This window comes from Ochotona curzoniae, unplaced genomic scaffold (assembly GCF_017591425.1).
Source record: "Ochotona curzoniae isolate NIBS_2020 unplaced genomic scaffold, NIBS_Ocur_1.0 contig_2927, whole genome shotgun sequence".
NCBI classification, from domain to species: domain Eukaryota; kingdom Metazoa; phylum Chordata; class Mammalia; order Lagomorpha; family Ochotonidae; genus Ochotona; species Ochotona curzoniae.
In genome coordinates, this window is record NW_024465654.1 from 8,075,648 (window position 1) to 8,102,843 (window position 27,196).

Genomic DNA, 27,196 nt, shown 5'->3' on the forward strand with positions numbered 1-27,196 from the left:
TGTCCAGACTGTGCAGCTCCTGTGCAGGGGCACAGACCACACCAGTGTCTTCCCTCACCCTTAGTACACCACCCAAGTCAGTTAGAAAGCACCTGAGGCAGTCTGTTCCTGCTCCAGTGTGCCCACCTGTGATGTTCCCTACACACCTTTATACCCTCAACAGTACCTGTTGCACAAGAGGGTGGGTGTTAGAGTGGAGGTACAGGGACACAACTGAGATCAAACAGAAGGGGGTATGGTCTGTGCCCGCAATAGTCTCATGTGGAATATCACAACTCATACTTGCCCCAGGATCTACACCACACAGCAAGTACATCTGAGCCCACACCTGCCCTGTGCCTACCACACAGGGAGTACACCTGAGCCCACACCTGCCCTGTGCCCACCACACAGGGAGTACACTTGAGCCCACACCTGCCCTGTGTGCCCACCACACAGCGAGTACGCCTGAGCCCACACCTGCCCTGTGCCCACCACACAGCGAGTACACTTGAGCCCACACCTGCCCTGTGTGCCCACCACACAGCGAGTACACCTGAGTACACACCTGCCCTGTGTGTGCATCACACAAGTACCCCTGAGTTCACACCTGCCCTGTGCCCACCACACAGGGAGTACACTTGAGCCCACACCTGCCCTGTGTGCCCACCACACAGCGAGTACACTTGAGCCCACACCTGCCCTGTGTGCCCACCACACAGCGAGTACGCCTGAGCCCACACCTGCCCTGTGCGCCCACCACACAGCGAGTACGCCTGAGCCCACACCTGCCCTGTGCGCCCACCACACAGCGAGTACGCCTGAGCCCACACCTGCCCTGTGCCCACCACACAGCGAGTACATCTGAGCCCACACCTGCCCTGTGTGTGCATCACACAAGTACACCTGAGTTCACACCTGTCCTGTGTGCCCACCACACAGCAAGTACACCTGAGTACACACCTGCCCTGTGTGTACATCACACAAGTACCCCTGAGTTCACACCTGCTTACACTGGGGAATACAGCTGCCTACCTGTGTCCATACTCTCAGGGCTTGTTGTTGGTCCTGTTTGTGTTCTTCAGTTTCTAATCCTTTCTTCTTTTTGCCGCCCCTGTCTCCTACCCTGCCCTGTCGGTTCCTTTGTTCTCCACATCCCTTGGTGTCTGTCTGTTGGAGTTGAGAAGAGAGTGGAGGAGAGATCTGAAGTTGAAGCCCTAGGCAATCACACAAGGGGGCTTCCCTGGGAACCCTGAAATCTGGCAGAAACATGAGGGAGGTCCGGTCCCAGGGCCTCAGGGCCTGATGGACAGCAGCCGGAGGCAGAGTTGCAGGCTCTGGGGCCCTTGTCTGGACACTGCTCAGCTGGGTGCTGATTGGCCGTGCCTGCTGTGAGGCTGCTCTCCGGTATGAGTTCCAGTTCAGTTCCCCCCATCCCCGCCCTACCCTTTCCTGGGGCTGGGGGGCAGAGGAGGGGAACTGGAATGTCCTTGGGCATGGCCAGCCTTCCCTGGGACATACAGGCCCTAGCCACTCATGGCAGCACTGTGAGGCCCCAGCTGGGTGTGGGCGGCAGGGATGAGGACACAGCTCAGGGCACTCTGGGCTGTGTGCAGCCAAGGAGGCCGGCCTTCAGTGAGCTGTAGGGACACTCAGTTCTGCTTCCACTGCCGCCTCTGGCACCCAGGAAGCCCCAGGGCCACGTGACCCTTATCCTGGCCCACACCCCAGCCTGCCCCGCTGTGCTCCCCTTCCTCAGCCATACCTATGGCTCTGCCCTGGCCCATTCTATACTCACCTAGCCCTCTACTCTCCTTCCCACACTGGTAGAGTCCTGCCATCATTGGACCCCAGGCCTATCCTGCCCAGGGTCTCTCTGGCTGGACCCAGATCGGTGGCTGGGGCAGGGGTAGGTACTGGGCAAGCAGGCCTGGCCTCACAGCAAACCCCAGCCCCACTTGGGAAGACCTGGGGCCATAGCGAAAGTTGACTGCTTTCCTGGAGCTAACCCTTCTGCTCATTTCCTCCCTCCACACAGGACCTTGGGAGGGCACAGAGACCATGACGGCCAGGGCTGGCCCAGCTCCTCCTGCCAGCTTCTGATCTCCAATCCCCTGCTGCCCCTGCCGCTTCTACCTGGATGCACCTCAGGCTGGGAGGAGAGCGCCCTCTGGGGGTGGAAGTATCCAACCCTGGGAAATGCACCCCCAGGGCTGCCTGTGTTTGCCCTCCCCAGCAGGCCTGGCCAGGGAAGGGCACCGAGCCCACCAGGTACAGTCGGGATCCAGGAAGCCGCTGTGTACACATACCCCGGAGGTCAGCTGCAGCACAGCTGGAGGAGGCTGCCCCTGGAGCTGGCTGAGTACCTGTGTGAAGTTCTGCCCCAAGCCCTGGGACCGCAGCAGCCACCCCCACTCCCTCTCACCTGCCAGCACTTGGTGTTGTGAAGGGTGAACACGCAGATGCTCCAGCAAATCAGCCTCAGGGGGTGGCAGGTGCCACAGGGCAGACCGGTGATGGGGAGGGGTTGAGGCACAAGGTGGAGCTGAAGCCTGTACCTGGTGCAGTGTTCCCAAGAGACTGTTCCTGAGGCTTGGCACCGTGGCCTAGCAGCTAAAGTCCTTTCTTTGCACCTTTCTTTATGGATACCATATGGGTGCTGGTTCTAATCCCAGCAGCCTCGCTTCCTATCCAGCTCCCTGCCTGTGACCTGGGAAAGCACTAGAGGACGACCCAAAGCCTTGGGTCCCTGAACCCATGTGGGAGACCGAGAAGAGGATCCTGGCTCCTGGCTTCAGATTGGCTCAGCTCCAGCCATTGTGGCCGCTTGGGGAGTGAATCAACGGACAGAAGATCTTTCTCTCTGTCTCTCCTCCTCTCTGTATATCTGATTTTGTAATAAAAATAAATAAATATTTTAAAAATAAGTAAATCTTAAAAAAAAAAGAGAGAGAGACCGACCCCTCCTGGGTGGGGGCAGGAGGTGGTTGGTGGCCTTGAACAGTTTGGCTAGAAGCTTCAAGAAGCTGTGGAGGGACTGAGAGGTCTCTGAGTCCTGACTGCTGTATTGGGGTCACAGTGCTGGGACCTGTACCCTGTGTGGCAGCTAAAGCCATTGCTTCCAAGTCCTGGATTTTCCACTACTGATCAGCTCCCCACAAATGGCCTGCATGGCCCAAGTGCTTGGGTTCCTGCCAGCCTGCCAGCTCCTGGCTTCAGCCCAGTCTGCCTCAGCCGTTGCAAACATTTGGGGAGTATACCAGCAGATGGAAGATATCTATTTTTCTAACTGCCTTTCAAATAAATAAAATACGGGTGCAGGGTCCCAAGGCTTTTTTGGGCTGTCCTCAATTGCTTTCCCAGGCCACAAGCAGGGAGCTGGATGGGAAGTGGAGCTGCTGGGATTAGAACCGGCACTCATATGGGATCCCGGCATTTTCAAGGCGAGGACTTTAGCCGCTAGGCCACCGGGCCGGGCCCAATGAAATACATCTTTAATTTTTAAAAGGAAAAGAAAGAAATGGAGAGCTCCCTCCAGCTTCTTTGTGGAAATGGGGTTGGGGAAAGCAGTGTTCAGGAGCAGGGGCTGTGGGCAGTGGGGGTGGCTGCGGGCTGAGGGAGGACAGGGCAGACCCTCCCATCCCAGGGCTGTTGAATTGAAGGAAGGCCTGAGGGAAGAAGCCAGCTGGAGCCGGGTGCCCCTGTGAGCAAGGGGCTGTCACTGGGCTCAGGAGTGAGTGGGGGGCCACGGCAGACGGGAAGCTACTGGCGCACAGGGAGCTCGGGGTGACTCCTGTGGGAGTTTGAAGGCAGTGTCCCAGGAGTGAGGCCCAGCCCGAGGGCACCTGCCTGCCCAGCCCGTGTGGAGGGGCCCTGGGTCGGGGAGCCTTGGTGGCCAGCCCAGGCAGAACAGAGTGCCTGTCTGGAGGCGGTGGCCAGGGGGACTGCGGCCTGACGCCACACACCGCCCCTGGGAGGGAGGCCTCGTGCAGGCCCAGCGAGGCCAGGCTTTGCTGAGAGAACCTGTGGTTCTCCCTCGCTCTCTTTGCCAATGAAAGCAGATAAACAGCTTCTACCGGGGCCTGCAGTTGCACAGAAGTCTTTTTGCGGCTCATTTTGAAAGTCACGGTGGGTGTTGCCTAACATGCACTCGCCAAGGCCGAGTCACCCAGACACCGAGTGAGCCCGGGCGCCCAGAAAACCTCGCTCCGCCAAGCTGGGGCGCCGCGTTCCGCCGAGCGCCTGCAGGGGGAGCGACGAGGGGCGGGGCCGACCGGCGCCTGACGTCAGCGGGGCGGGGCTTCAGAGGGGCGGGGTCGCGGCGGGCGGCTCGGAGGGGGCGGGGCCGTCGCGCTCGGCCGGGCCTGCACCTGCGCCCGCCGCGCTCGCCGCCGCTCGCAGCCTGGCAGTCCATGGCCCCGACGCGGCTGCAGCTGGGCCTTCGCGCCGCCTACGCCGGCTTCAGCTCGGTGGCCGGCTTCTCCATCTTCGTCGTCTGGACCGTGGTCTACAGGCAGCCGGGGACCGCGGCCATGGGGGGACTTGCAGGTACTTCGGGGCGCCAGGGGCGCCGGGCTGGCTCCGTCTGCAGTCCCGGCGCGGGGTGGGTGTTTTGCCCGGCCTGGCCGGTTGACAGCGAAGGATCCGTGCGGCCGCGGCCTGCTGGGGCTCGCCCGGCTGCACCTCGGGTCCCGGGCGTTCTCAGGCCGCCTCTCCTCTCCGCGGGGCGCCCCCTCCACCGACAGGGCACAGACCCCGGTTTTTTTGGGGGAGCGTCGGGGGGCCCTGGGGAGCCCCGCGCGGAGTGGAGCTCTCCGTGTCCCGCGATCGCAGCGCGCGTGCCTGCACGGAGCCCTGCAGCGGCACCTGGGCGAGTCCCCCCAGGTGGGTGTCGTCAGCGTGTCCACCTTGCAGACTGGAGGCTGAGGCTCCGAGTCCGAGCCAGGTGGAGTGATGCATGCTTGGGGATGTCGCTGAAGAGCGCTGTTGGGGAGGGGGCTCCGAAAAGGAGTCGCTAAGCCCCATTTGCTGGGCGCCCTCCCGAGGGGGGTCCTGCCAGGGGAAAGCCCAGAGCTTTCCCCTGTCTCTTAGGCAGCCGGCCAGCCTGTTGACTGTCCTCATCTGGCCTCCACCCCGCCGTCTGGACCTGAGAGATAGGCGGGGTGAGCCGTCCCTGGGTCGAGGTGGTGGAGGGAGGAGGGGATGACTGGAGTCCCCAGTTCTGTGAGTCTCAGTCCCCTCCTCTGGGTAAACAGGGTATGTGGGGGACCACTGGTGGAGGTGTGGGCCCCCAGCAGCCCAGCTGGGCAGTATCTCCAAAGAGACTTGGGGTGGAGCTGTAGGGGAAGGGCCACAGGTCAGCCAGGGTCCCCCCTCCCCACCCCAGGGGTCTGCAGTGGGCTTCCCCTTTTGAGATGCAGACTCAGCAGCTCTGGGCTTGTGAGCAGTGCCCTATGACAGGCACGTCCTGCAGAAGCTGCTGAGTCACGGTTGTGTCAGGTGTCCTGGGGTGGGGGGCAGAGTGCTGGTGGCTGGGGACCCAGTCCCCCCTGCCAGCCACACACACCGTGGGGAGCTAGGGGAAGGGCTGTGCAGGGTGGCAGGTAGCACACGTGGCCTGTTGCTCTGGGCAAGGAAAAGAATAATAGTAAAGTTAATCAGTATCTCCTGGGGGACCTGGGCCTCTCCTTCCCTAGCTTTTGTGGCTCCCCCACCTCCCATCATCTCTTCCTTGGTCAGGGTAGGGGCACTGTGACACCCTCCCTGCACTCAGCCCCCCACCCCTGGGGTCCTTGGCTTTCCAGCTGGGAGCCCAGAGCCAGTGGTTGGAGGGGGGCCCAGACCAGCACCTGGCTCCGCCCCTGGAGTTGTGCGGACAGGTGTCCTAGTTAAATGGGCAGTCCCTGCACCTCCCTCCCTGGGAGAGTTGTGGAGGAAGAGAGTGTCTGGGAAGGGGCTGGGCAAGGCAGGGTACCCAGGTGACTTCCCTGGACTGCCATCAGGCCATCATGGCCTTGTCCCAGGTCTGCTGCCCTGTGGGGATCAGGTTGGGGCAGCCCTTGGGCCCTGGCCTTTGCGGGGTAGAAACTGCTGAGTCATGGAGGCTGCCTCTGACCTGCCCAGCTGACTTGCAGACTGCGAAGGGGGAAGTATCTCAGGGCCCCTCCAGGCCAGCCCCTGTTGTGGAGACGGGAGAGGAAAAAGGATGGCCATAGACAGTGCCTACAGAGGTACTCGTGGCACTAAGCCTTGTGCCCAGGGCCCTGGGGTGCTGGGAGAGGACAGGGGTGGTGACCACAGGGGCGCCAGGAGCCCAGCTGCTGCCTTCTCTATGGTTGCTGAGTAGGAAATGCCTGTTCGACACTCCTGGCTCCAGGTCAGGGAACCCCGGTCCAGTCCCCCAATCCCAGGGAAGCTTTGGGGTGGGCAAGATTGGAGCAGGGAGGGAGTGTGGGCTGCAGGGTGGGCCACCATCCTTCTGGGGCAACCTCAATGTTGAACCCTTACCCTAACCCCTGGGCCTTGTGGGTCTGTGTTCCCAGTGGGCCCCATGGTGGCTGCATTCCCGGCCTCACCATCAAGTAGTTGAGGCGTGGGAGGACTTTCACGATGCCCTCACTCTGGCTGGCCAGCCTAAGAAGACAGAGCAGCAGCCTGCCTCAGGGCACCTTCACCACGGATCTTGTTCCCCACCTGCCCAGGCACGCTGAAAGCCTGACACCGACTGGGCCTCTTGTAAGCCTGTTGCAGTTGCTGGCTACTGAGCCCTGCTCCCGGCCCTGGACAGTGGGGTTAATGTTTGTCCCAGCCTGTGGGCAGTGCCACCAGGCACTGACTTTCACAACAGCGAAGCTGTGCTGCACTGAGTGACATCTGACCTGGACAGGCTCGGGGTTCTGGGACGTCTTGTCTGCAAACCAGAGGAACAGTGTGAGGTCAGAGAGCCACAGTGGTGCCCCATGGAACTGGGAGACTCCCAGAGTGGCAGGATCACTTTAGGGAGCTTGGAAAGAACCTGCTACCCAGGTACAGACTTGGGGGCTGGGTGGGTATGACCGTGTCACCCAGGCATGCCAGCCCTGGTGAGGATACTGTCTCCCAGGTGTGCTGGACATGGCAAGTCAGATCGTATCTGCAATGTGTGCTGACCTGGCGAGTCTGTGTCTTCCAGGCGTGCTGGCCTTAGAGCGTTTGTGTTGTGTCGTTGATGCGTGATGATCTCCCAGGAGTGTCTCCCAGTGGCGTGGAGTTGTTAGTGTCCTGGAAAACATGGAAGCCTGCCACTGCCTTGGGTGACTGTCTCCACAGGCACTGGCTGTGATGGATCTATCAGATGTGCTGGCCGTGGACTGTCTAACCCTGTTATTGGCAAGTCAGACACTATTGGGTGCTCTGGGCCTGGCACATCTGACCGTGTCTCTCTGGTGTGCTGGACTGTGAGCCACAGTCCCTGTTCCCAGGTATGCACCTCCAGTGTGGTGGCCCAGGCAAACTGAAGTGTGTATCCTCCACATATTGGCTGTGGTAGTGTGGCCAACTCCCAGGGTGTCCTGGGTAATCCAATTGTGTTTCCCAGTACTTGGTGTCAAGAATTGCTGGCTCTAACATGTGAGACTCTGTCCTAGGGGTGCTGGTTGTGGCAGGTCTGACAGTGTCTGTCCCCCAGGTGTCCTGGCGCTGTGGGTTTTGGTCACGCACGTCATGTACAAGCAGGACTACTGGAGGACCTGGCTCAAGGGGTTACGTGGCTTCTTCTTCGTGGGTGTCTTCTTCGCCACTGTCTCCATGGCTGCCTTCTGCACCTTTCTCACGCTGGCCATCACTCAGCACCATAGTGAGGCTCCCTGGGTATTGGGGTACAGGGGAATGTCCAATGATCCCAAGGGAGGGGGCAGTGATCTTGAACCCCTGGGGGAGTACAGGGAGGAGGCTGTAACCCTGAATCCTGTAGGGGAGACAGGGAGGGGGCAGTGGGCTGGGAGGATGGCAGGTTCCTTTAGTCCAGGCAGGTAGCCCTGCCCTCTGTTGGCTGTAGAGGGAAGCAGGGGGGTGCCTGGATTTATGGACAAGTGGCCAGGCTACAGGTGGGAGGAGTGGATGCTGGGTAGCCAGTGCTGCCCCCACTCGCCCTGCGAGTGGAACTGGGAGGCTCCCAGGGTAGCAAGGTCACTTTAGGGAGCACTGCCCTGCCCTGGGGAGGCTCTGACAGGCACTCTACCTACAGGCCTCACGGACCCCAGCAGCTACTACCTGTCCTGCGTGTGGAGCTGCGTGTCCTTCAAGTGGGCCTTCCTGCTGGGCTTGTATGCCCACCGCTACCGCGCAGACTTTGCCGACATCAGCATTCTCAGCGACTTCTGACCTAGCCCTGCCCATGTGGACCCTGGGAGAGGGCTGGCGAGGGCCACTCACCCTCAGGGTGGGCACTGGCAGGCAGCAGCGCTGGTCCCATAGGAAGTGACGGGAGAGGGCTGGCGGGGCCACTTGCCTTGGGGTGGACACTGCCAGGCAGCAGCACTGATTCCTACAGGAGGTGGGGCAGGAGGGGCTGTCCAGACACTGAACTGAACTGTTGCGGGGCTGAAGAAGCTGGGGTCCACACAGAGGTCCCCTTGGCCTGGCCTGAGGCTCCAGGGCTGAGAAAGTCAGGCAGATGCAGAGTCTCAGCTGTGGGTGCCGGGGCCCTCCATGGACTGCATGCACAGGGGTTCCAGACCTGGACCCCATCCTGGGTCTCGCTCCCTGGAGCCCAGGGACAGGTAGGTTCCAGCCCGGCCCTTGGGGCCCCATATACATAGCCTGAGCTGGACACTCCTCTCACAGGCATTTTTAAAGCAAATAAAACATCTATTGTTCAGATTTTTCTTTTTTTCTCTTTTTTACAAAAACATGCGCGGGATATAGTGGGGGGACATACGTGGACATACACACACATGTGCTGCCACACACACGCGCACACACACACACACATAAGCACACACATGCTCTCACACATCCTCCTTCTGGGCCCAGGCCTGGGCCCTTGCAAGCCAAGGAGTTGGCATAGGAGGCCCCCTCACCCTCAGCGGAGCCAGCTGGCAAAGGAGGCCCCAGGTGAGTGGGACTGGCAGCGGCCGAGGGGTCCCTGGGGGCTGGGCTGTACCCCTGAGGGGAGATGAAGGTTCGGCACATCAGAGTCAGAGCGCATCGAGCTCCCAGGGCACCTGTTGGCTGCAGGGGGAGGGCTCCCAACTGCAACCAAGCTCACAGTTGTGCATGGGGCCTGGGACTGTGTGCAGTGTGGGGGCTGCAGGCCGAGGACAGTGGTCACAGGTGGGCCGCGGTGTGCCGGGGTGCTTTGGAGGACAGAGGTTGAGCCAGAGGGGCCTTAGAGATGCATGGGTTCCTCCTCTTCCACCAGCTGCTCTGCAGGCCTGGCAGGGGTGGGGGCGAGGAGGTAAGGCTGCAGGTAGGGGCCAGGGGGAGTTCTGAGGGTGGGCGAGTAGGCGGGGTGCTGGGTGTTACCTGTCTTCTGCCAGGATGCCCACAGACAGAGATGCCAGTGCAGTGACAGCCTCCACCTCGGCATCAGTGCCAGGCGGCCTGGGCTCCCAGGTATCAGGGCAGGCGGCCAGACGCTTCATGCAGACCCAGTACTTACCTGGTGGGGGAGTGGCAGGTTATGTCCCCCGTGGGGGTCAGTGGACCACCTGCCCCTGCTTCTCCCCCAGCTGCCATGACTGATGGTGTGGAGGGTCCTAGGTAGGGGAGGTTCATCCTGGCTGCTGCTATGAACGTGGAAGGCCACTGTCCCTTCCTACACCCCTAGCCCAGACCCTGGGTCCCTGCATAAAGTGCAAGGACTTGGAACCATGGAGTAGAATTGGAGCTGTAAGGAGCATTGCAGGCAGGCAGAGGCCCCTTCTCTCCTCCAAACCCCCACTGTGGCCAGGGCTGCAGGGCAGAATGGGGAGGCTGGCCCCACTCACTTACTGTGCACGCGGATCACAGCCTCCAGGGAACGGATGGCATTTAGGTTGGGCTTCTGTGTCCAGCTCTCTTCTGAGAATGGGTCCACCTGTAGAGAATGGCCCTTCAGCCACTCGCCCTGGCCTGGTCACCTCTGGGCACCCAGGAGTGAGGCCAGGGGTTGCCCACCTTGTTGCCCAGGAGGGCGGCCACACAGGCCTCGGAGGCGTCGCAAATGGCCGTGAGGTCATGACCGCCTTCCAGGGCCAGCACCACAGCACCTCCAGCCAGACTCATCAGCTGTTGCGTCATGCACCCGAAGCCTGGGGTGGGGGGAGGGAGAGGTAGGCATGTGGCATGTGCATGGAGCCAGCCTCAGCAATGGCTGTGCTTGGGCCTGCAGACTCTCACCCCAGCCTCATGCCAAGGGCCCAGGGGCACCTCTGTCTTGAAATTCCCACGTCCCTCTCCTGGACCTTTGCACACTGGGGATGGAGGGAGAGCCAAGGGCGAGATCCCAGTCAGGATCCCAGTCGCTCACATTTGGCAGAAACTCGGTAGCCACCCAGTGGAGCAGGATGCCCTTCGGCAGCATCGAAACCAGCCGACACAAGGACCAGGTCTGGAGAGAACTCGCGGGCGACAGGCATCACCACCGTCCTATAAATGAAGGAGAAGCACTAGTGCCTGCCCCAAGCAGGAGGCCGGGCAACCCCAGCCCTCTGGCCGGCTAGCTGGGAGGTGGCCACTCCTCACAGGACAGTGGATCCCTCAACTACTTCCTGGGAAACCCAGGTACCTGCACACGGCCTGGGGACTTGGCTGGTGGTAGCCAACAGGCAGGTAGGAGCCAACCGGAGGGTACCTTTCATGGTGAGTGGGTATGTGCAAGGTGTGAGTGTGAGGTGGACAAGTGTAGGATGTGTGTGTATGTGAGGTGGCGGATGTGGGCAGAGGCAGAGTGTGTATGCGAGGTGGACTTGTGTGTGAGGTGGGCAAGTGTAGGCTGTGTGTGAGGTAGACACGAGCAGGGTGTGTGCGAGATGGACATGTGTAAGCTGTGTGTGTGAAGTGGACACGAGCAGGGTATATATGTGTGATATGGGAGTGTTTCATGTGTTAATGTTGTGGTTTCTGTGGCTATGTGCAGCTGTGTAATGGGTCTACCTGGGGTATATTTTCACCTGGGAAGACCTGAGCAGGATTGCCTCATGCTCACCGACTAGGACCTTTTCCCTGGGCCTCTGGGACTGTGCCCATTCCAGACCATGGCTGGTCTGACGAGTGACCAGTCTCTTTGTGCTCCCAGTCAATCCATTCCCACAGCCTCTCCCTGTCCTGCCAGACCCCATCCACACCTAGGTCTGTGTGTATTCTCCAAGCCGATGGCTCCTATAGAGAACTCTAAGTGGCTGCCTCCAAAATATCTTCCCAGTTCTCTCCCAGCCACCCCAGAGCTGAAAAGGCCATCCACTCCAGGCAGCTCCTCCCCATGCTGCCCATCCACTCCAGGCAGCTCCTCCCCATGCTGCCATCTGAGACCTCAGTACTCTCATCCTCCTCAGACAGGCCTCTGTCTAGTGATAACTGGGGACAGGAAGGGCCCTTACCTGAAGGCAGCCAGGTATTCGGGGTCCCCCATGGGGGGATCCAGGCCTCCTGCCCAGGCCACATTGATGTTAAAGCCCTCGCCACTGCCAGCTCCCACCTGGAACACAGGAACCCGGGGTAGGGTGGGGTGTGAGGTTGTGGCCAGGAGCAGAGCAGCTCACTGGGCTCTGCCAGGTGTGGTGGCGGCAGGGGTAGCGGTGGCAGTACCTCGTCCACGGCCCCACTGCCTGGGAAGAAGTTGCCACCGTCATGGCGATGCAGGGAGATGTACAGCACACTGGGGTCCTGGTAGAAGGCCTGCTGCGTGCCATTGCCATGGTGCACATCCTGCAGGGGGGCCATGCTGAAACTGGGCTCCAGGGCCACAAGGTAGAGGGGTCCTCATGATCCCGGCAAGGCCCCAGTAGGAATGGCCAGATACTCCCTCCCTGCCCCAACAACAGAGCGAGTATGAGGTGGATGTGGTAGGACCAGGGCTGTCCCCTGGATGACTCCCCTTCTGGGGAAGGCCTGCAGGTTCATGGAAAATGGGGCACTGAGCCCCAGCTCCAGACTCTTCCCATGGGGCAGGAGGCAGACTCACCCAATCCACAATGAGGACCTTGCTGGCCTTGCCTTGCTGTTGCAGCTGCTTGCAGGCAACCGCCACCGAGTTGAAGAAGCAGAAGCCCCTGGTAGGGGTCAGAGGGGGGGTCGGGCTGGCTCCCTTTCCAGACCCCTTCCCTAGAACCCCTCCCCACACCCAGCCTCCCCGGACCTCACATGGCTGTGGAGTGGTCAGCATGGTGTCCTGGGGGCCGCACCACAGCAAAGCCGTTCTGGAATCAGAGCAGTGTGTGTGGAGGCAGGCAGCCGGGGGCTGCACCTTCCCTTCCTCACTCCCCAAAGTAGGCACCGCCTATGTCTCTCCACTGCAACTGCTGTACCCTGTACCACCAGTCCCTGCCCTCCCATAGTCTGTCCCCGACCCCTGTTGGCTGCAGAGGCAGTGCCCAGGCCTGAGCTGGGGCGGAAAGCCGGACCGTCTTCCTGTCTATAGGGCACCTGTGGCGGCGTGGCCTCAAGGTGGGTTCTAGAGAGCAGAAGTGACTGCATCAAATGCAGGCCTGTGGGATCCTGCACCCTTACATGCCCAGGGGTCCAGGGTTATGGTGCTGGGGTCCTGGATGCTATCTAGACCCAGACCCTGGATGACTCTTGTTCACCAGAGGCTGCATCCCAGGTGAAGGCTGGGGCTGGGCTTCGGTGCTTCCTACCTTCAGCTCCCGGGAAGCCACCTTGAAGGCCAGGTCGGTGACGCTGCCTGCTGCCCAGCGGGCAGCATTGGAGGAATGCAACTCGTTCCAGACAGTGTCAGTGTCCACCTGTGGGGCCAGAGCCAGGGCCTGCATCACCAAGCCTTCCCTGGGGCAGCGCCCACCCCACAGCCCAGGACCCTAAGGGCAGGGAGCCAGGCAGCTACTGCTGCCTTCCCGGGGTCCCACCGCCCCAAGGCAAAGCCTCCTGGGCCCCCAGCCCCGGCAGGGTCCTTCCCAGCTGTCCGTCAGCTTCCGAGGCAGCATCATGCCTGCCTCCCCACCTGGGGGAGGGGCATGGCGTTACCTGGGCAGGACGTGGGGTTTGGGCCTGGAGGGGGTCTTAACCCCCGCAGACTCTGCTCAGGCCCTGCCGACGTCGTAGCACCACTGTCTTCTGCTGGGGGGGGGCCCCCTAGCCCAGGCAGGGAGGCCCCCCAACCTAGTCCCTGGGCCTCAGGGCGAAGGAGGGGCCTGGGGCGTGATGGGGAGATGGGGAGGGCCAGGCGGACCGAGAGAGGCCAGGAAGGCAGAGACAGTCGCAAGAGGCTGGAGGGAGAGAGACAGAGGGAGCGGGAGGGAGACAGAGCAACAACAGTCGGGAATCAGAAAGTATGGGCACGGCTGAGCAGGACCCTGCCAGTGGGCTCCGGGCCTGAAGGCCACTGCGGGAGCTGCTGGGCCGGGGCAGCAAGGCAAAGCTGCTGGGGTTGAGTTCCTAGGGCGCGGTGGGAGGCAGTGTTCCATCCCACTGGGCACCACCCTGGCCACACCAGGTGGTCCACAGTCCATCAGGGAGGGGCCCAGCACCTGGGGTCATGGCCAGGCTAGCCCCGTAAGTGTTCTCCCTCTCTCTGGAAAAGGGGTGAGGCCACCAAGGGGCTGAGGGGGGCAGGGTCTCAAGAAAGAGCACACAGGGCTGGGCACACTTACCCCAAGCCCGCCACAGGGCAGCATAACGAACACGCGCTGCTCCAGGAGTTCTGGGGGTGGAGCGGAGACTGGCTGGTGAGGGGGTCAGGTCCTGAGGCAGGGTGTGGGGGGCACAGGGCAGGGTCCTACCTGCTAGCTTCCCGTCGTCCAGCTTGAGGCGGCTCAGTGGGTTGGTGCCATAGAGCAGCACATGCCGCTCCGAGTGCACGGACTGCAGCTCCTCCAGGGAGGCCTTGCGGCCTCGCAGGCACTGTGGGAGGCGGGGCGCTGAGCCCCCCGCCAGCCCGTCCCTCCCCACCACTCCAGGGACCCCCTACCCGACCAAGCAGTCTCACCTCGCAACGGCTCCGCAGCCCCCGCTCCTGCAGCCGCGACCAAATGCTCTGGATGCGGCCGGCGTGCTCGGGGTGGCGGCTGCTGTCACCGCACGGGCACTGGTGCTTGAGCATTACCGAGTCGTAGACCAGCCCTGCCAGGCGAGTGGGAGGCGGGCACTGGTGGGGAGCAGCCAGGGCACCCCATCCCTTGGGTTCCAGGAAATCAAGTCAGGGACGCGCAAGCCAGCATGAGATGTCAGTTCACAGCACGCTGGGCGGGCAGGTGGTAGAACCAAGGAGGCACACAGCCCAGGGTGCTGGCGAGACACTGCTAGAGCCAAATCCCTCTGCAACCCAGGAGCTCACAGCCCAGAAGGGTCCCGGGGTTCGGGTGCCCCAGCCCCTCTCACCTGTGGTGAAGGGCAGGGTCCTGGCCGGGGGATCTGAGCTGGATGGGGGCCTGGCCTGGCCAGTGCACTCCGGGCTGAGCAGTGAGGCAGGTGCCGCGGGGGAAGACTGAGCCCTGGACAGGGGGCGGTGCCCGCTCTGGGCCCGTGGGAGCAGCACACAGTCCCCTGATCCCTGGGTCAGTGGCCCTGGCGGGCGCTTGTGCTCCCACAACACCACCTGTGGGGCACAGGGCTCCTCGAGCAGCTTCTGTGGAGACAAGAGGAGCTTGGGTCAGCCCTAACTGGGGGACTCCAGGGACCTTCCTGTCTGCGGCCTGTGGCCTGCCCCCTGCTCAGGAGCACAGCAAGTGTGAGGGCCCCCTCATAACCCTCAGGGGAAGGGCCTGGGCAGACTTGGGGCTAATGTGAGGGGCCCAAGATGCCCACCAAACAACAGAACTAAGGGAGACCCTTAGCCCATACCACTCTTGCCTAATGTGTTTTCCTGAGAACTGGCCTAAAATACCATACACGTCAGGGCCTGAGTGTCACAGTGGGTGTTCCAGCCAGAGGCAGGGACATGATCCATCCCACCTCCTGCCCTGCTCACCTCTGACCAGTCCCAGGGTGTGTGCTTCCCAGGAGGGACCTAGCTGCACACTGTGTGTGCACGGGTGTGAGTGTGTGTACCCACATCTGCAACATGCATGCAGCAAGCACATGCAACATGTGTGGGCATGGCAGGGTGTAGTCCTGTATGTGCAGGCATGTGAACACATGTTTTAGATGTGGTCCCTGAGCGTCTGGAAGGCAGCCTGGGTTCTAAAGCTGTATGTTAAATGGCACCCTCTCCCCACCCATTCCCATCTCACATGACCATACCTGGGGGAGCCGCAAGGGTGGAGGTGCACCTTTGGACTCTGGCTGCCCATGGCTTGACTCCTGATGCTCCAGACCGTTGTCCACCACCTGCCGTACTCCACCACCATCTGACTCTCGGCCCTCAGCAGAGGGGATCTGTCGCACCCGGGGCTTCTCACTTGGCTTGGCCGGCCTCTGGAGAGGGAGGCACAGGCTGAACACTGCTGGCAGGGACAGGAGCCAGGGGCCCAGGCAGGCATCTGTTCCACCCGCTGGGCTCACCTCAGCTAGCTGCAGGTGAGGTCTCAGCTGCTCCAGGTGTGGTTGAAGGGGCTCCGAGCGAGTCCAACTCAGGGGCCAGTGCAGGCCTGACCCAGAGAGGCGCTCAGGGGTCAGCAAAGACTGAGCAAACTGGAATGGTAGAGGCCCAAGGCCAGGCACTGCAAGAAGCAAGGGTTGGGGGGTGTAAGGGGAGAAAGCTGGGATGGGGGTATAGGATCGCCTTCCTCAGTCCGGCAGGGGACTCACCAGTCAGCAAGGGGCCATGAGAGGCTGCGGGGTCCAGTAGAAGGACGGGCTGCAGGCGAGAGGGCAGGGAACCCCCAGCCTCCTGCTCCAGGCCCTGGGACAGGAAGAGGGGGCAATGGGAGCTACCCAGAACAGGCCCCCGAGGGCCCAGAGGCTGGCGGGCTCTGCGTTCATTGTCAACCTGGGGAGGGGCACAGAGGCAGTCAGTATGCAGGTCCCTGCAGAGGAGGGGGAAGGGAAGGAGGTGGAGGTGGCACTCACCCTAGCAGGAGCTGGCAATCCCAACGTGATGGCGGGCAGCAGGGACACAGTGGGCAGGGTGAAGGGCGCCAGAGTGGTCTCGTGCAGTCGCAGCCGCTGGCCTAGGAGCACCTGTCACAGGGAGCAGGCGAGGAGTCAGTGCAGCTCTGGCCTGGCACACCCCTCAGCCCCTGTGCTTCCTCGAGGGCCCAGCCGACCTTACCTCAGAGCCTAGGCTGGCATTGGGGCCGTGCTCGCTGTCATTGGGAGAGCTGCAGCCAGATGCAGGTGTGCTACTGCTGCTGGGGGAAGAGTCTGTGCTCAAGGAGAAAGGGAAGTGCAGTCAGAGGTCAGTGTGGGCAGTACATACAGCAGCCTCCTTGCCCAAAGTGGTCTCCACTACCCGGGGCTGTGCAGAGACAGGAGAATAGCTACCACTGACCACAGCACCTTCCAGTAGTATTAGAGTCAGCACAGGGCCCGCCCTCTACAAGGCCCTCTCCTGGGCAGCTGTCACTTGGCCAGGGCCTGCCCGAACCCCATGCCCAGGAGCTCGGGAAGGAGATGAGGGGTAGGCAGCCAGCTTCCCTCACCTCCCAGGGTCTCGGCTGGCCGCCTCCGCAGACTGGGAGGAGCACTCTCCTTTCGCAGCAGGGGGTTTTTCCTGCGTTCCAAGGTCTTCTTGGGTTTGTAGCGCAGTTTCAGGTTGGGCTCAGAGACTGCAGGTCAGGGAAGGGCTTGAGAGTGCCCAGTCCACCTCCCAGCCACCCCTGCCAGACACCTGACTCACCTGTCTTACGCAGAGGAAAGTGCTCAGGAGGGTCAGCGGGCAGGCTCGAGACAGGGGGCAGAAAGCGGCCAAGTGGGCAGCGAGTGGCTCCATCTGTCTCCAAGGGCTCCAGTGTCCTATGGAAGGCAGTAGGGCTGCCTCAGACCCCATGGCCCCTGGCCCCACACAGCCGCCCAGACAAGAGTCCAGCAGCCACCACAGGTCCCAGAGTGGGTCAGCATGAAGGCCTGCGGGGCACCTGCCTCGCCCTGAGCAGGGACCGAGATGGAGCAGCTGTGTGGGCAGAGGAACAGCATGCTGTCACCTGTAGGCTGTGCCAGGGCCATTGGGGTGGGTGGTCCTCTCTAGCGCCGCCTGCTGCTGCTTCTTCAGGATTACCTCGGCCAGTTTCTGCTTGACCACACTGCTAGCCACAGCACCTGCAGGGCAGGGTTGGGCATGAGCCAGCTGGGCACAGGCAGGTGTGGGGGGCTGCCAGGGAACCAGGGCCAGTGCCCGGCCTTACTCCGCCGGCTCTTGTCCTTGTGGAGAAGCTGCCGCAGCTCCTGTTCCTGACGCACATGCGATGCTGCTGCCGGTGCCTGCACATCATGGGGCAGCTGTGGCTGGGGCCGGCAGCTCAAGGGGCATGCAGTAGGGTGAGGGAGTGGGGCTGGGGCCTGCATCTTTACCCTCAAGGGCTCTGTTTCATGCTGCTGCTGCAGGCCTGCAAGGAAAAGTTGGTGTCCCAGGTGCTGGGGCGGCTGCAGGGCCAGCAGCGTGGCAGGCTCTTGCAGGGGCTCCATGGGGGGCCGCGGGCCCAGTCGCAGGTCCATGGGCTGCCGCTGAGGGCCGGGCATGTCCATGCAGGGTGAGGGGCAGCCTGGGGACAGGTGAGAGTAGTATTCAGTTGACCTGCCAGGCCCACCCTCCCTGGCCTTTACCCCACTGGTCTTCAGGGGCCTTGCAAGGTAGGTGGCTGCTGTCCACCCATCTTCCTTGAGGGTTATTTGATGCTGGATAATGAGCCTTGCAAACCAGAGCAGGTTGAGTCCAAGTGAGAGCCAAGTTTGCCTGCCATGGCAACCCTCAGCCCTGGGGAAGGTGGCCACCAGTGGTTGGCAGGCAGACTGCTCAGTCCCTGCCAAGCATGGCTGTCCTACCCATCTGCCCCAGGTTACAGGTTATTGAGCCACTCAAAACAACCACGTCCATGCTGGGGGCTTCACCAGCTCAGGGACAACTCAGTGATCACCAGGCCAGCGTCTGGGACCATCTAGCAGTGTCAGCAACACCAGGAGCAAGAATAGGCCAGCAGTGCCACAGCATAGGCAGGCAGCTCCCGAGAGGCCTCCCTCAGAATCCCAAGGGAAAGCACTCTGACCAGGCAGCTACAGGTCCTCCGCTGTGTCCAGACACACTCTGCCAGACACGGACACCAAGGGCAGCCAGCACAAGGGGCAAAGTGAGTGATGCTGTCGATTATCCAGGACATGGTGCTCTCTGGAGGACAAAGGGCCTGTGGGGCAGCCCCAGCTGATAATGGGCAACACCCAACCCTTGGCCCTGGGGAAGGTGGCCACCAGGCGACCCAAACCCTCCCCGTGGTTGTGTCTGAGCCTGGGTCCCCCTGTGCAGCAGGCTCCAGCCCAGCAAAGGTCTTTGTTCCCTGAGCCACACTGTCCCAGCTCCCTGCTTGGTCCTCTTCTGGCCACTTGGTTGTGCTCCTGTGCACCAGGCACCTGACCCGCACCTGCCTGCAGGCTCCTGGGTGGCCCCGATGGCGGCAGAGGACACCGGCCTTCCATGCTGTCCACCGCAAGGGATGACCACTTTCCAGGCTGGGGATCTCGCAACGAGCTGGCCCTTGGGGGACATGAGCTGCAGGGAATGTGGGGCGGGCCTTGTCCAGTCCAAACCTAGCCCCCTGGCATGTCCTGGGCCAGCAGGGGTTGGGGGGGAAGAGGGGGACTCCATGTCACCAGGGGGTGTCACCTCCCAGAAAGCTGCTCGGGGATGCTGAGGCTGTGGACACGCCACACACCTGCAGCCCATCCCCTGGCTCTCTCCTTTCCTTCCTGCTTTGCTGTCTGATCAGGACAAGAGGACCTCACCTTCTAGTCCCTGCTGTGCCTGTGAGCAGCTGGTGGCCTGGCCCAGCCTACCCCTTCCCATGACCCCAGCCCACTCCTCCCAGCCCTGCCTGTAAACAGCTCCATATTTCCACAGCTTCTCACCATGTATCCTTCACCCCTCTGCTTCCTTTCCCACCTGGAGCTCCCCTAGGCTGTCTCTTACCTGTGCTGGGGGTCTGAAGTGGTGGGCCCTGACTCACTCAGTTCCCATCTGCAGAAGAGAGAAGTAGAATGAGGAACTGCAGGTGGGGCAGGGCAGGGGAGAGGCAGAGCCTGAGCCAGGACCCCTCATCTTTTCAAATGTCCCAGAGCCCTCCTCCATGTCCACAGGGAAACTTGAGCTTGGCGGCAGCCCACAACACCCCAAAGTGGTCAGACACAGTCCCCAGTCAGCCAGATCAGGCCCCAGAACCTGGATGGAAGAGGTAGTGCCTGGGCCTAGGCCAGGGAAACAGGGGAGCAGGAGCAGTGACCGAGGGCAAGGGGCCAGGCAATGCTGGCAGTCCAAGGAGTTCCATGCCCCATCTGGGTCCTGCAACCTCTAACCCAGGACAAGAGATGCACACAGCCTCCCAGGAGATCCCGCATCTGTCTAAGGACCTAGGACAGCACCCTCAACCACCCAGGCCAGGCTGGAGCAGAAGGACCACTCTTCACAGGCAGGAAGGGGCTGCAAAGGCCAGGGAGACTCCTGTGGACGGCATCAGGCCAATAGACCCAGACTGGACAGCACCCAGCTTCAGACGGCCAAGCATGGCCACAGATGCTGCCGCCCCGTCCAACTGTCTCACCTGAGGCCCCCACAGATGGGTCCCCTCTACTGGGACAGACCCCCTCTACCCAGGACAAGCACCTATCTACCCGGGACAGGGACCCTCTACCAGGAATAGGTGATCTCTATCTGGGACAAGGCCCCTTCTACCTGGGACAGGTCCCTGGACTCCCCAGCATCTCTTGTTTGCTCTGTAGGTTGGTGCACCAAGGAGGCTCCCAGCCTTGGTTCCAGGTACAGCCTGTGGTCCTCTCTGGCCTCTGTCCCTGGCCAGGTGCTTGCAGCAGCAACCAAATCATGCCCATGCCCATGCCTTGCTCCCGTGGCCCAGGCCCTGGACACCAAGCACTACACAGCAGAAGGTCCCAAGGCTCCAACCAGGAACAACCCCCACCAGACCCCAGGGCACACTGGCGGGAGAGCCCAGCCCTGACCATTCAGAAAGCCACCTCCTGCTCCACCTGGCTCTAAGCCCAGGACCCTAAGTTCCACCGTGCCTGGGGTAGCTGTCAGCACATTCAGAAGTGGACACCAGCCTCAGCAATTGCCCAAGGATGAGCCTCAGGGCAGGTGGCCCAATTTCTGCTGCTTTTGTCAACTACTACAGCTTGGCGGGAAGCCGTGTCCCCAGCCCTGGGCACCTGGACCTAACCAGAGCCCACTCCTGCCCACTCCCAAGAGCTACCACTGCCTTGCCCAAGCTCCAGAAGGAACAGGGTCCCCACGGCTCCCTACTCAAATGATGCAGGGGCTGCCCTCCCCATACCTCATGTCCTGGCAGCAGGATACCCTGGCTCCTTCCCATGGCAGAACCTGCATGAGGCCAGCAGGAGCTGTAAGACTCAACCAGCGTACCAGGACGGTGAGTAGGCTCTGTTCACTAGGGTGGGCATGCACTTTGCTGAGGGAGATTCAGAGGCTACGATGCCCAGGCTCTCACAGGGCCCAAAAACAATGGTTATGGGCAGGGACTGGCCATTGCCACCCAGCAGGCTGGCATCCAGCCGGGACAGGCCAGATCAGCACAGTGAAGCCACAGGCAGGCAGGAAGGCTCCAGAGGAAGGGACATGAATGATACCATCTCTAATATGTTCAAGAATCATCTTGCCAGAGAAAGCACAGAGTAACTCCCAACAGGTCCCCAGAATCCACTTCCCACAGCCCTGCCAGCTACTTCTGCCACAGTGGGAGCATCACAGGCAGGCTTGGGCCCTACCTGTTAGCAGGTGGTCACTTTCTTTCCTGGCAGGGGCTGGTGCTGCCCCCTCGGCTGTCCTCTGTCTCTCGGGATGCAGCCCCAGCCCACTTATCGCCACCCCTTCCTGCTCCTATGAGCTCCTGTAAGCTTGCACACCCATGTACTGCACGCTTCTTAACTAGCCCGATGCCAGCAGTGAGCCACTGAGGTGGCTCCTGCCTCAGCCCTCTGCTCACAAGATGACACCATCTGTCAGGGCTCCCCGGCAAGGCCACCCCAGGACTCACCAAGCCCTTGCTTTGGGCCTAGGGCTCCCAGAAGCAGCGCTCAAGAGTGCAGCCAGGCTCTGCACCTGCAGCCCACAGCGTCTCATGGGAGCATCATGACAGCCCCGCCTCCTGGCACGGGCAGAGGTCAGTGGGCAGGTGAGCGGTCGGCTGGCAGGCCAGGGCGCGCGGGGTGCTGAGGCGGGAGGACAGCTGTGAGCCCCAGGGCAGGCTGTGAGCACAGCCCTCGCCCCCGCCAGTGCAAGACAGCTATTTTTAGCTCTCCACACCTGGGTATTTTGCAGCCGCAGGATGTCCGGTTTGGAGTCTCTTTCTGGGAATCCCACACTAAGGGCTGTAAACAGCCTCACGGAGCGGGAGCCAGGGCCCCCTCCTGCTGCTTGAGACAAATGAAACAGGAAGTAGATGTAACCATGGCAGCGGCAGCTCGAGTTGAGGGCGGTCAGGGGGTAAAGTAGCCCCCTCCCAGGCCAGTACTACCGCCTGGGCACTTGCCACAGCAGCTCGGGGGCGCCCCGGGCAGGAAGGCTGTGCCCTAGGAGAGCTGAATCAGGGTGTGCCCCCAGTCTTCACAACAGAAGTCTACCACATACATCCCAAGCAGGTGAGGCCCACAGTCCCACAGGTAGCAGCAGATGCATTTGGGGTCTGCTGGACTCTGCCAAGCTACCTTCCCCCTGATACCCCAGCTGGACTCCCCAGGGGAGGCACAGCACCTGCCAGCCAGGGCTGCCTCTCTGAGCGGTCATTGCACTCACCCTGACTAGGTTGCGTTACCAGTCACCACAGCAAATGCGGGGTCCACCCTGGCCAGGATGGACTCATGGAGTGGGAAACGGCTAAAGTCATGGCCAAGGTAGCCAGGACCCAAGCCTGCCCTTGGCTCTGAGTGATGGCCCTCTGGGCTTCCTTGTGCCTGCAGGGACAGACCAGAGCAGCATCCTTCACCTGCCTCATGCCCAGGAGGCACCCCCACCACACCTGCACTTCTTCCCTCATCCCCGTTTTCCCTGACTTTTGGGTATGTTTGTCCATGCTGCCCATAAACTGCTTCCAGTGGGTACAGCAGAACACACATACCCTCCCAGGGCCAGGCAGGGAATGGCATGGCAAAGTCCCTGGGCAGGCAGAGAATGGGTGCAAGGGCAGAGGAGACACTAGGACCTGCAGTCAGCAAGAGAGGGGAGCGAGTAGATCCAGCCAGCCCAAAGCCTGGAGGTAGGGCCCTCAGCTCAGGCCCGGCAGATAAGGATGGTTCAACGCTTGGCTAACCAGGCCCTGAGTGAGATGAAGACCCCCCATCATGGAGGGGCCACCCCAGAAGAGCAGTGAGCACAGGGTCCTGGCAGCAAGCTCTCTGACTACCAGCCAAACTGCCTCTTCTGGGACCCCTGCCTGTACCCACAGAAGGCCATGCTCATGGGTGGTCTCCCCAACTTGCATCCTGGTTTGTTCCCCTGGATCTGAGCAAGGGCCCTGGATTGGGCCAGGTATTAAATGAGGGCCAACTTATCTCTGACACCTGCTGCCATCTTCTCCCAGGGCCACCATGCCAGGGACACTCACTCCAGGCACCAGTGACAGCCTAGCCTACCTCTGCCTCCTGTTTCTCTTATAGCCGGCAGCTGGGGCGAGGGTCTAAAACACCCCCTGTGCTGGCAGCTTGCTCCTCAGGACCAGCAGGGGCCCAGCTGGTCAGGGTCTACCCTGTGCCTCCTGGCTGCAAACCACCCTGCTCCAGGCTCTGGTGGGTGAAGGTCTCTGGAGTAAAGGTTTGATCTGTTTCTATGGACACTGGGACCAGACACTCTGAATCCTCACCACTGTGAAAAGTGGTCACCCTGCCCACAGGGAGCTAACACAGCTGGCCCCACCTCCCTCCAGCTCTTGCATGCTGCAGGTGAACAGCCCGAGGCCTGCTCATAGTCACCTGAGGATCTGCAGGTAAGCTGGGGAGTGGGGAAGAAGCCTTAGTACCCTAGGGTCTGAGCTGAGGATACCCAATAGCTTTGAGCATCCTGGGGTCCCCAAGCCCAACTCACTGGCCCAGTAGGGTGCTACCCTGGCCCTAACAGCTTCTAGGTGACTCAGGGTACCAGGAGAGGTGCAGCTCTGCTGAGCAGACGTGCCCGCCCACCTCCCGCTCCCGCCTCCACATTTGCCAACCGAAACTGGCTGCTGCTATTTTTAACTCTCCGTTCACCCCCACCTTGCATGGGACTCCCCCCTCGGGCCCCCACGGCTGCGCCACCAGGGTGCCACTAGCCGTCACTCAGGCTCCAGGCACGCGCGGTCACGTCTGTAGGGTAAAAACAAGATGCCAAATTCCCCCACCCGGCTCTTTCCGAACCTGTCCCTCCCAGCCTGCCCCGCGGCAGGCTCCCTGGAATGGGCAGGCGGAAGGAGTGTGGGGTTCCCCTGCTGACCCCCAGGGCTGATGCAGGCCCCATGGGCCCACAGCCTCTGCCCACCGGGGTTTCCAATTCCTGCGGGCACCAGGGAAAGGAAGTGGTGCAGAGCTGAGGCAGGGGCCACCAGCTGGAGCCACCCCTCCAACCTTGTGCAGCAGGTAGGAGCACAGAGTGGCCCTTAGAAGCCCAAGCAGGGGCAGCCAGCACATAGGACTCAGACTGCTGGCCAACAGCTAAGGGTGGAGGGTGGTCCAAGGGAGCTTCCTACCAGCTGACACGAGCAGGAACCTGACCTGACACCCAGCGCCCCTCTGGTCTAGCCCCAGCCTGGCACAAGCTCAGCTCCTCTCACCTCCCTCCCACCCCAGCCCTATCTGGCTTCATCTTCCCTGCCAGGGCCCATGGCCCCACGAAGCTGGATGCCTCATTCTTATCAGTGTCCACAGTGGCAGGTAGGCCAGTGCCCAAGGGGAGTGGAGAGCCAGGGCTGGGGTCCTGGGGGCTCCCCGTGCCCAACACACTGCAGTCACGGGCCCTAAGCTCAATCCCCAGTGTCTTGCAGCCTAGGTGTCAGCCTGAGAGGGCTCAGCTACCATTGGCATCAGGCAAGGCATCTCTGTCCTTCTAGGTGCAGGTGCCCCTTCTGGAGGTAGGTGGCTCCCCATGAGGTCCAGGGGCGGGAGCGCCAGTCTACCCGAAAGGGTTTGTGATGGCAAGGAGCCAATCACTCCAATCCTAGCGCCCACCAACTGGCACCAGAAGACCCTGCCCCTAGAGATCCATATCTAGTCCCTGCTTCTGCAGGCCCCATGTCTAGTACCATGTGCTGAGTAAGAGGCCACTGCTGGGGCTTGCTGGCTGCTGGCACCGGCCTTCAGGGTTGAGGCTCCACAGCCCCAAGATTTCCCAAGCAGCAGCCTCAGAAAGAGTAGGGTCAGGGGGCGACTGGGACCCCAGGGAACAACCACATCACACATATCCCAGGTAGATCTGGGGAGACCTGGGGTCTGTTCTGGGCCTCCCTGTTTAACACCCTGTGGCCTGCGCCAGCTGGTCTCAAAGGAGAAATGACAGGATGAGGTCCCCACTCCCAACACAGTCTCCAGGGTAGGCACTTGGTGCACTATGCAGAGCCAGTGCGGGACACAGGGCTTGACTCAAGTCACACCTCTGTCACCCACATGGGAGTCCTCCATGTAGTTCCAAGCTCCTAGTGTTGGTTTAGCCCAGCCCTGTCATACAGCATGAGTGATTAGACTGAAGATCTCCATCTTTTAAAAAAATAAGTACAAACTTCAAGGTCAGGCCCCAGACCCCACCCTGCAGACAAACGGGGCCTGGATGGTGTAATCTGTACTGCCTTCCCAGGAAGCGTGCTCAGGGATCACAGAGACCAGCTTTGCTGGCATCACCTGGCCCCGCACAAGGAAACCATGCCTGCAGTCCATGGCTTATGCGGCACGCACAAGATGCGGCCTGCCTCACGAACACACCCACACAGAGCCCCTATGTGTGCACATGCTGTTCCCCCCACATGGGCTCCGCTCCACTGGGAAGACTCCCTTGGCCTCAGCTGCCAGCAGCAGGCAGAGCACACAGGCAGGCCAGTGGCCAAGGGGCCCCAGAGCGTGGCACCCCACCTTTCCCTCCTTCCCTCAGGGCCACATGTCCACTGAGGTCCCAGGCCCTGGGAGCTGCAGGACTCGGGAACTCTTCCTAGACTGCCCAGGCCTCTGAAGGCCCCCAGGGGAGGTTACCACAGAAACAGGGAAACACCCAAGCACACACAATGCCCGGCAGGTCACCTGTAGACCACGCTTCCTGCCCAAGGACTGTCCTGGCAGCCTGGGCCCCTCCACCAGCGTCTTCCTGCAGCCCCAGCGTGGGGGCAGCAGCCTCAGGCAGGAGCAATGCAGGCTGAGCCCCCTACCCCCAAACACTCCGACCCCCACAGGAAATCCAGGCTTCCTGCCCCAGAGGAAGTGCCCATCCAGTGAAAGGAGCCCTGCCCACACGCACAGCCAGCCCTGCACAGGCTCTGGGCTCCTGGGCCTGGACCCAACCTCAGGTCCTCCCTCAAGACCAGCACCTCTTCAGCAAAGCCCGGAGGGCAGGCACGCCCACAAGAGGGCCTGGCCCCCCACATTCACCACGGGGAGCAGCCCGCCTGGCCCAGGGACCCCTGTCCAACCCAGGAACACGCCACCCCTCACACACTGCCAAGGATAGGGCCAGGGATCCCCTACCCCAACACACTCTGAGTGCTGCCACACACAATGCCCAGCAAGAGACCCTGAGGCCAGAGGGATGCCACTGCCAGAGGCCCTCTGCACTGGCCCACAGGCCCAGGACCTACCACCACCCAGGCCTCCTCCATCATGACTGCAGAGCAGTGTATTGAAGGACTAGGCCCCAGGGAGCAACCCCTGTGTTGGGAACTCGGTAAGGGTCTCCAGGGGCTGGGGCAGAAACTGGCAAGCTCCAAGTGTAGCTGCTAGGATGCTGCCAGGGGCCCCATGCCCAACTTTAACCCAAATTTCTGACAGGCACATCCCACTTCAAGCAGAGTAGGGTGCTGGGAGGACAGAGCCAGGGGGCCAGGTGTAGGAAGCCGGAAGGGAGGGGGAGTGGAGGGCAACAGCTGTCCAGAGGCAAGGAGTTCGGTGCTGGCGGTCGCCAGGCCCTAGAGTGTCTCCCAGCCCAGGCCTGGAATTCCACGCCAGGGGACAGCCTCTGCAGCACGCACAGCCCTGGCTAGAGGTGCTTCCTGCTTCTCCTGGCAGGGCCTGGCCGCACCTTCCCGCGCTCCTGTGCACACTGCCGTTCTCGGCTCACCTGGACACAGGTGTGTCTTCATCCCGGTGGGCGAGCAAGAGCGTGGGCCCATGCTCGAGAGCCCTCCCCGCCCCAGCATGGGCCGCGACAGGGCACAGCTCTCCCAGCCCAAGGATGCGGCAGGCCGGCCCCGCCCGGCTCCAAGGGATGCCGCACTGAGCTCCCGGCCTCAGCTCAGAGGCTGCTGCCCTGCGCCCTCACGCTGCCCACCTCCTGCCGGGACACCGCCCTCCCGGGAGCGCGGCCCTCAGCCGTAGCCTGTAGCCCCTCCCTCGGGCCCGCGGCCGCCACCGCGGCCGCGGGGCGGATGTGGGCGCCCGGGGAGGCCCGCGCCCCGGGGCCAGGGAACCGGCCCGGCCCGGGGCCCCAGCCCCCGCCCAGAGGGAGCTGCCGGAGCTCGAGCTCGGCGGGGCGCGGGAACGCCGGGCCCGGTACTCACCCGCGGGCCGCGCGTCGGGCCAGGCGCTCAGAGCGGGGGACGCATGGCGGGCGGGGCCCGGCGCGGAGGCCGCAGCCGCGGGAGGCGCGAGCAGGGAGGGCGCCGGCGGGCGGGCCCTGGCAGCCGGCGGCCGGGCGCGGTGACAATGGAAGGAAGCGCTTTATCTGCGGCTGCGAGCGCGAGGGGAGGGGCGGCCCGGGACGCTCCGGCCCGCGCGGTCCCGGAAACCCGCGCCCGCGCGGCGCCGC

The 27,196-nt window shown here is 62.1% G+C and overlaps 2 protein-coding genes across 6 annotated transcripts; one reads left to right on the top strand and one right to left on the bottom strand.

Annotated features, from left to right (window-relative positions):
• The first annotated feature begins 4,348 nt into the window (after window positions 1-4,348).
• SLC48A1 (solute carrier family 48 member 1) lies at window positions 4,349-8,838 on the top strand. The gene is made up of 3 exons (XM_040978951.1): window positions 4,349-4,527; window positions 7,646-7,813; window positions 8,204-8,838. The coding sequence occupies exons 1-3, from the start codon at window positions 4,392-4,394 to the stop codon at window positions 8,338-8,340; spliced, it is 441 nt and encodes a 146-aa protein (XP_040834885.1). The 5' UTR covers window positions 4,349-4,391; the 3' UTR covers window positions 8,341-8,838.
• On the bottom strand, window positions 8,828-27,097 carry HDAC7 (histone deacetylase 7). Of its 5 annotated transcripts, XM_040978950.1 has the most exons (27): window positions 26,949-27,095; window positions 19,169-19,216; window positions 18,624-18,807; window positions 17,563-17,753; window positions 17,397-17,472; window positions 17,196-17,310; window positions 16,892-17,007; window positions 16,695-16,820; window positions 16,325-16,416; window positions 16,123-16,233; window positions 15,862-16,042; window positions 15,616-15,773; window positions 15,355-15,528; window positions 14,494-14,740; window positions 14,102-14,235; window positions 13,896-14,016; window positions 13,767-13,816; window positions 12,795-12,902; window positions 12,301-12,356; window positions 12,122-12,209; window positions 11,746-11,865; window positions 11,538-11,635; window positions 10,469-10,587; window positions 10,117-10,250; window positions 9,952-10,036; window positions 9,484-9,619; window positions 8,828-9,392 (listed from the first exon to the last, which is right to left on the bottom strand). In XM_040978950.1, the coding sequence occupies exons 3-27, from the start codon at window positions 18,676-18,678 to the stop codon at window positions 9,347-9,349; spliced, it is 2,937 nt and encodes a 978-aa protein (XP_040834884.1). In that variant the 5' UTR covers window positions 18,679-18,807; window positions 19,169-19,216; window positions 26,949-27,095; the 3' UTR covers window positions 8,828-9,346. The 5 variants fall into 5 exon arrangements, with proteins under 5 accessions (XP_040834884.1, XP_040834879.1, XP_040834881.1 ...); XM_040978945.1 differs by having other exon boundaries at window positions 17,397-17,753; window positions 26,949-27,097; XM_040978947.1 differs by lacking the exon at window positions 26,949-27,095 and adding an exon at window positions 26,510-26,777 and having other exon boundaries at window positions 17,397-17,753.
• Between the last annotated feature and the right edge of the window lie 99 nt (window positions 27,098-27,196).

What these genes read in the sequence shown, in the direction of transcription:
- HDAC7 (XM_040978945.1), bottom strand. Translation starts at nt 18,678, where the DNA reads ATGGAAGGCCGGTGTCCTCTGCCGCCATCGGGGCCACCCAGGAGCCTG. An exon ending in CTACCGAGTTTCTGCCAAAT is followed by an intron (nt 10,251 to 10,468) that starts GTGAGCGACTGG and finishes CCCCCACCCCAG; the next exon opens with GCTTCGGGTGCATGACGCAA. An exon ending in GGCATCCTGGCAGAAGACAG is followed by an intron (nt 9,393 to 9,483) that starts GTAACACCCAGC and finishes CACCCCTGCCAG; the next exon opens with GCCTGCAGAGCAGCTGGTGG.
- SLC48A1 (XM_040978951.1), top strand. Translation starts at nt 4,392, where the DNA reads ATGGCCCCGACGCGGCTGCAGCTGGGCCTTCGCGCCGCCTACGCCGGC. An exon ending in GGCCATGGGGGGACTTGCAG is followed by an intron (nt 4,528 to 7,645) that starts GTACTTCGGGGC and finishes TCTGTCCCCCAG; the next exon opens with GTGTCCTGGCGCTGTGGGTT. An exon ending in GGCCATCACTCAGCACCATA is followed by an intron (nt 7,814 to 8,203) that starts GTGAGGCTCCCT and finishes CTCTACCTACAG; the next exon opens with GCCTCACGGACCCCAGCAGC.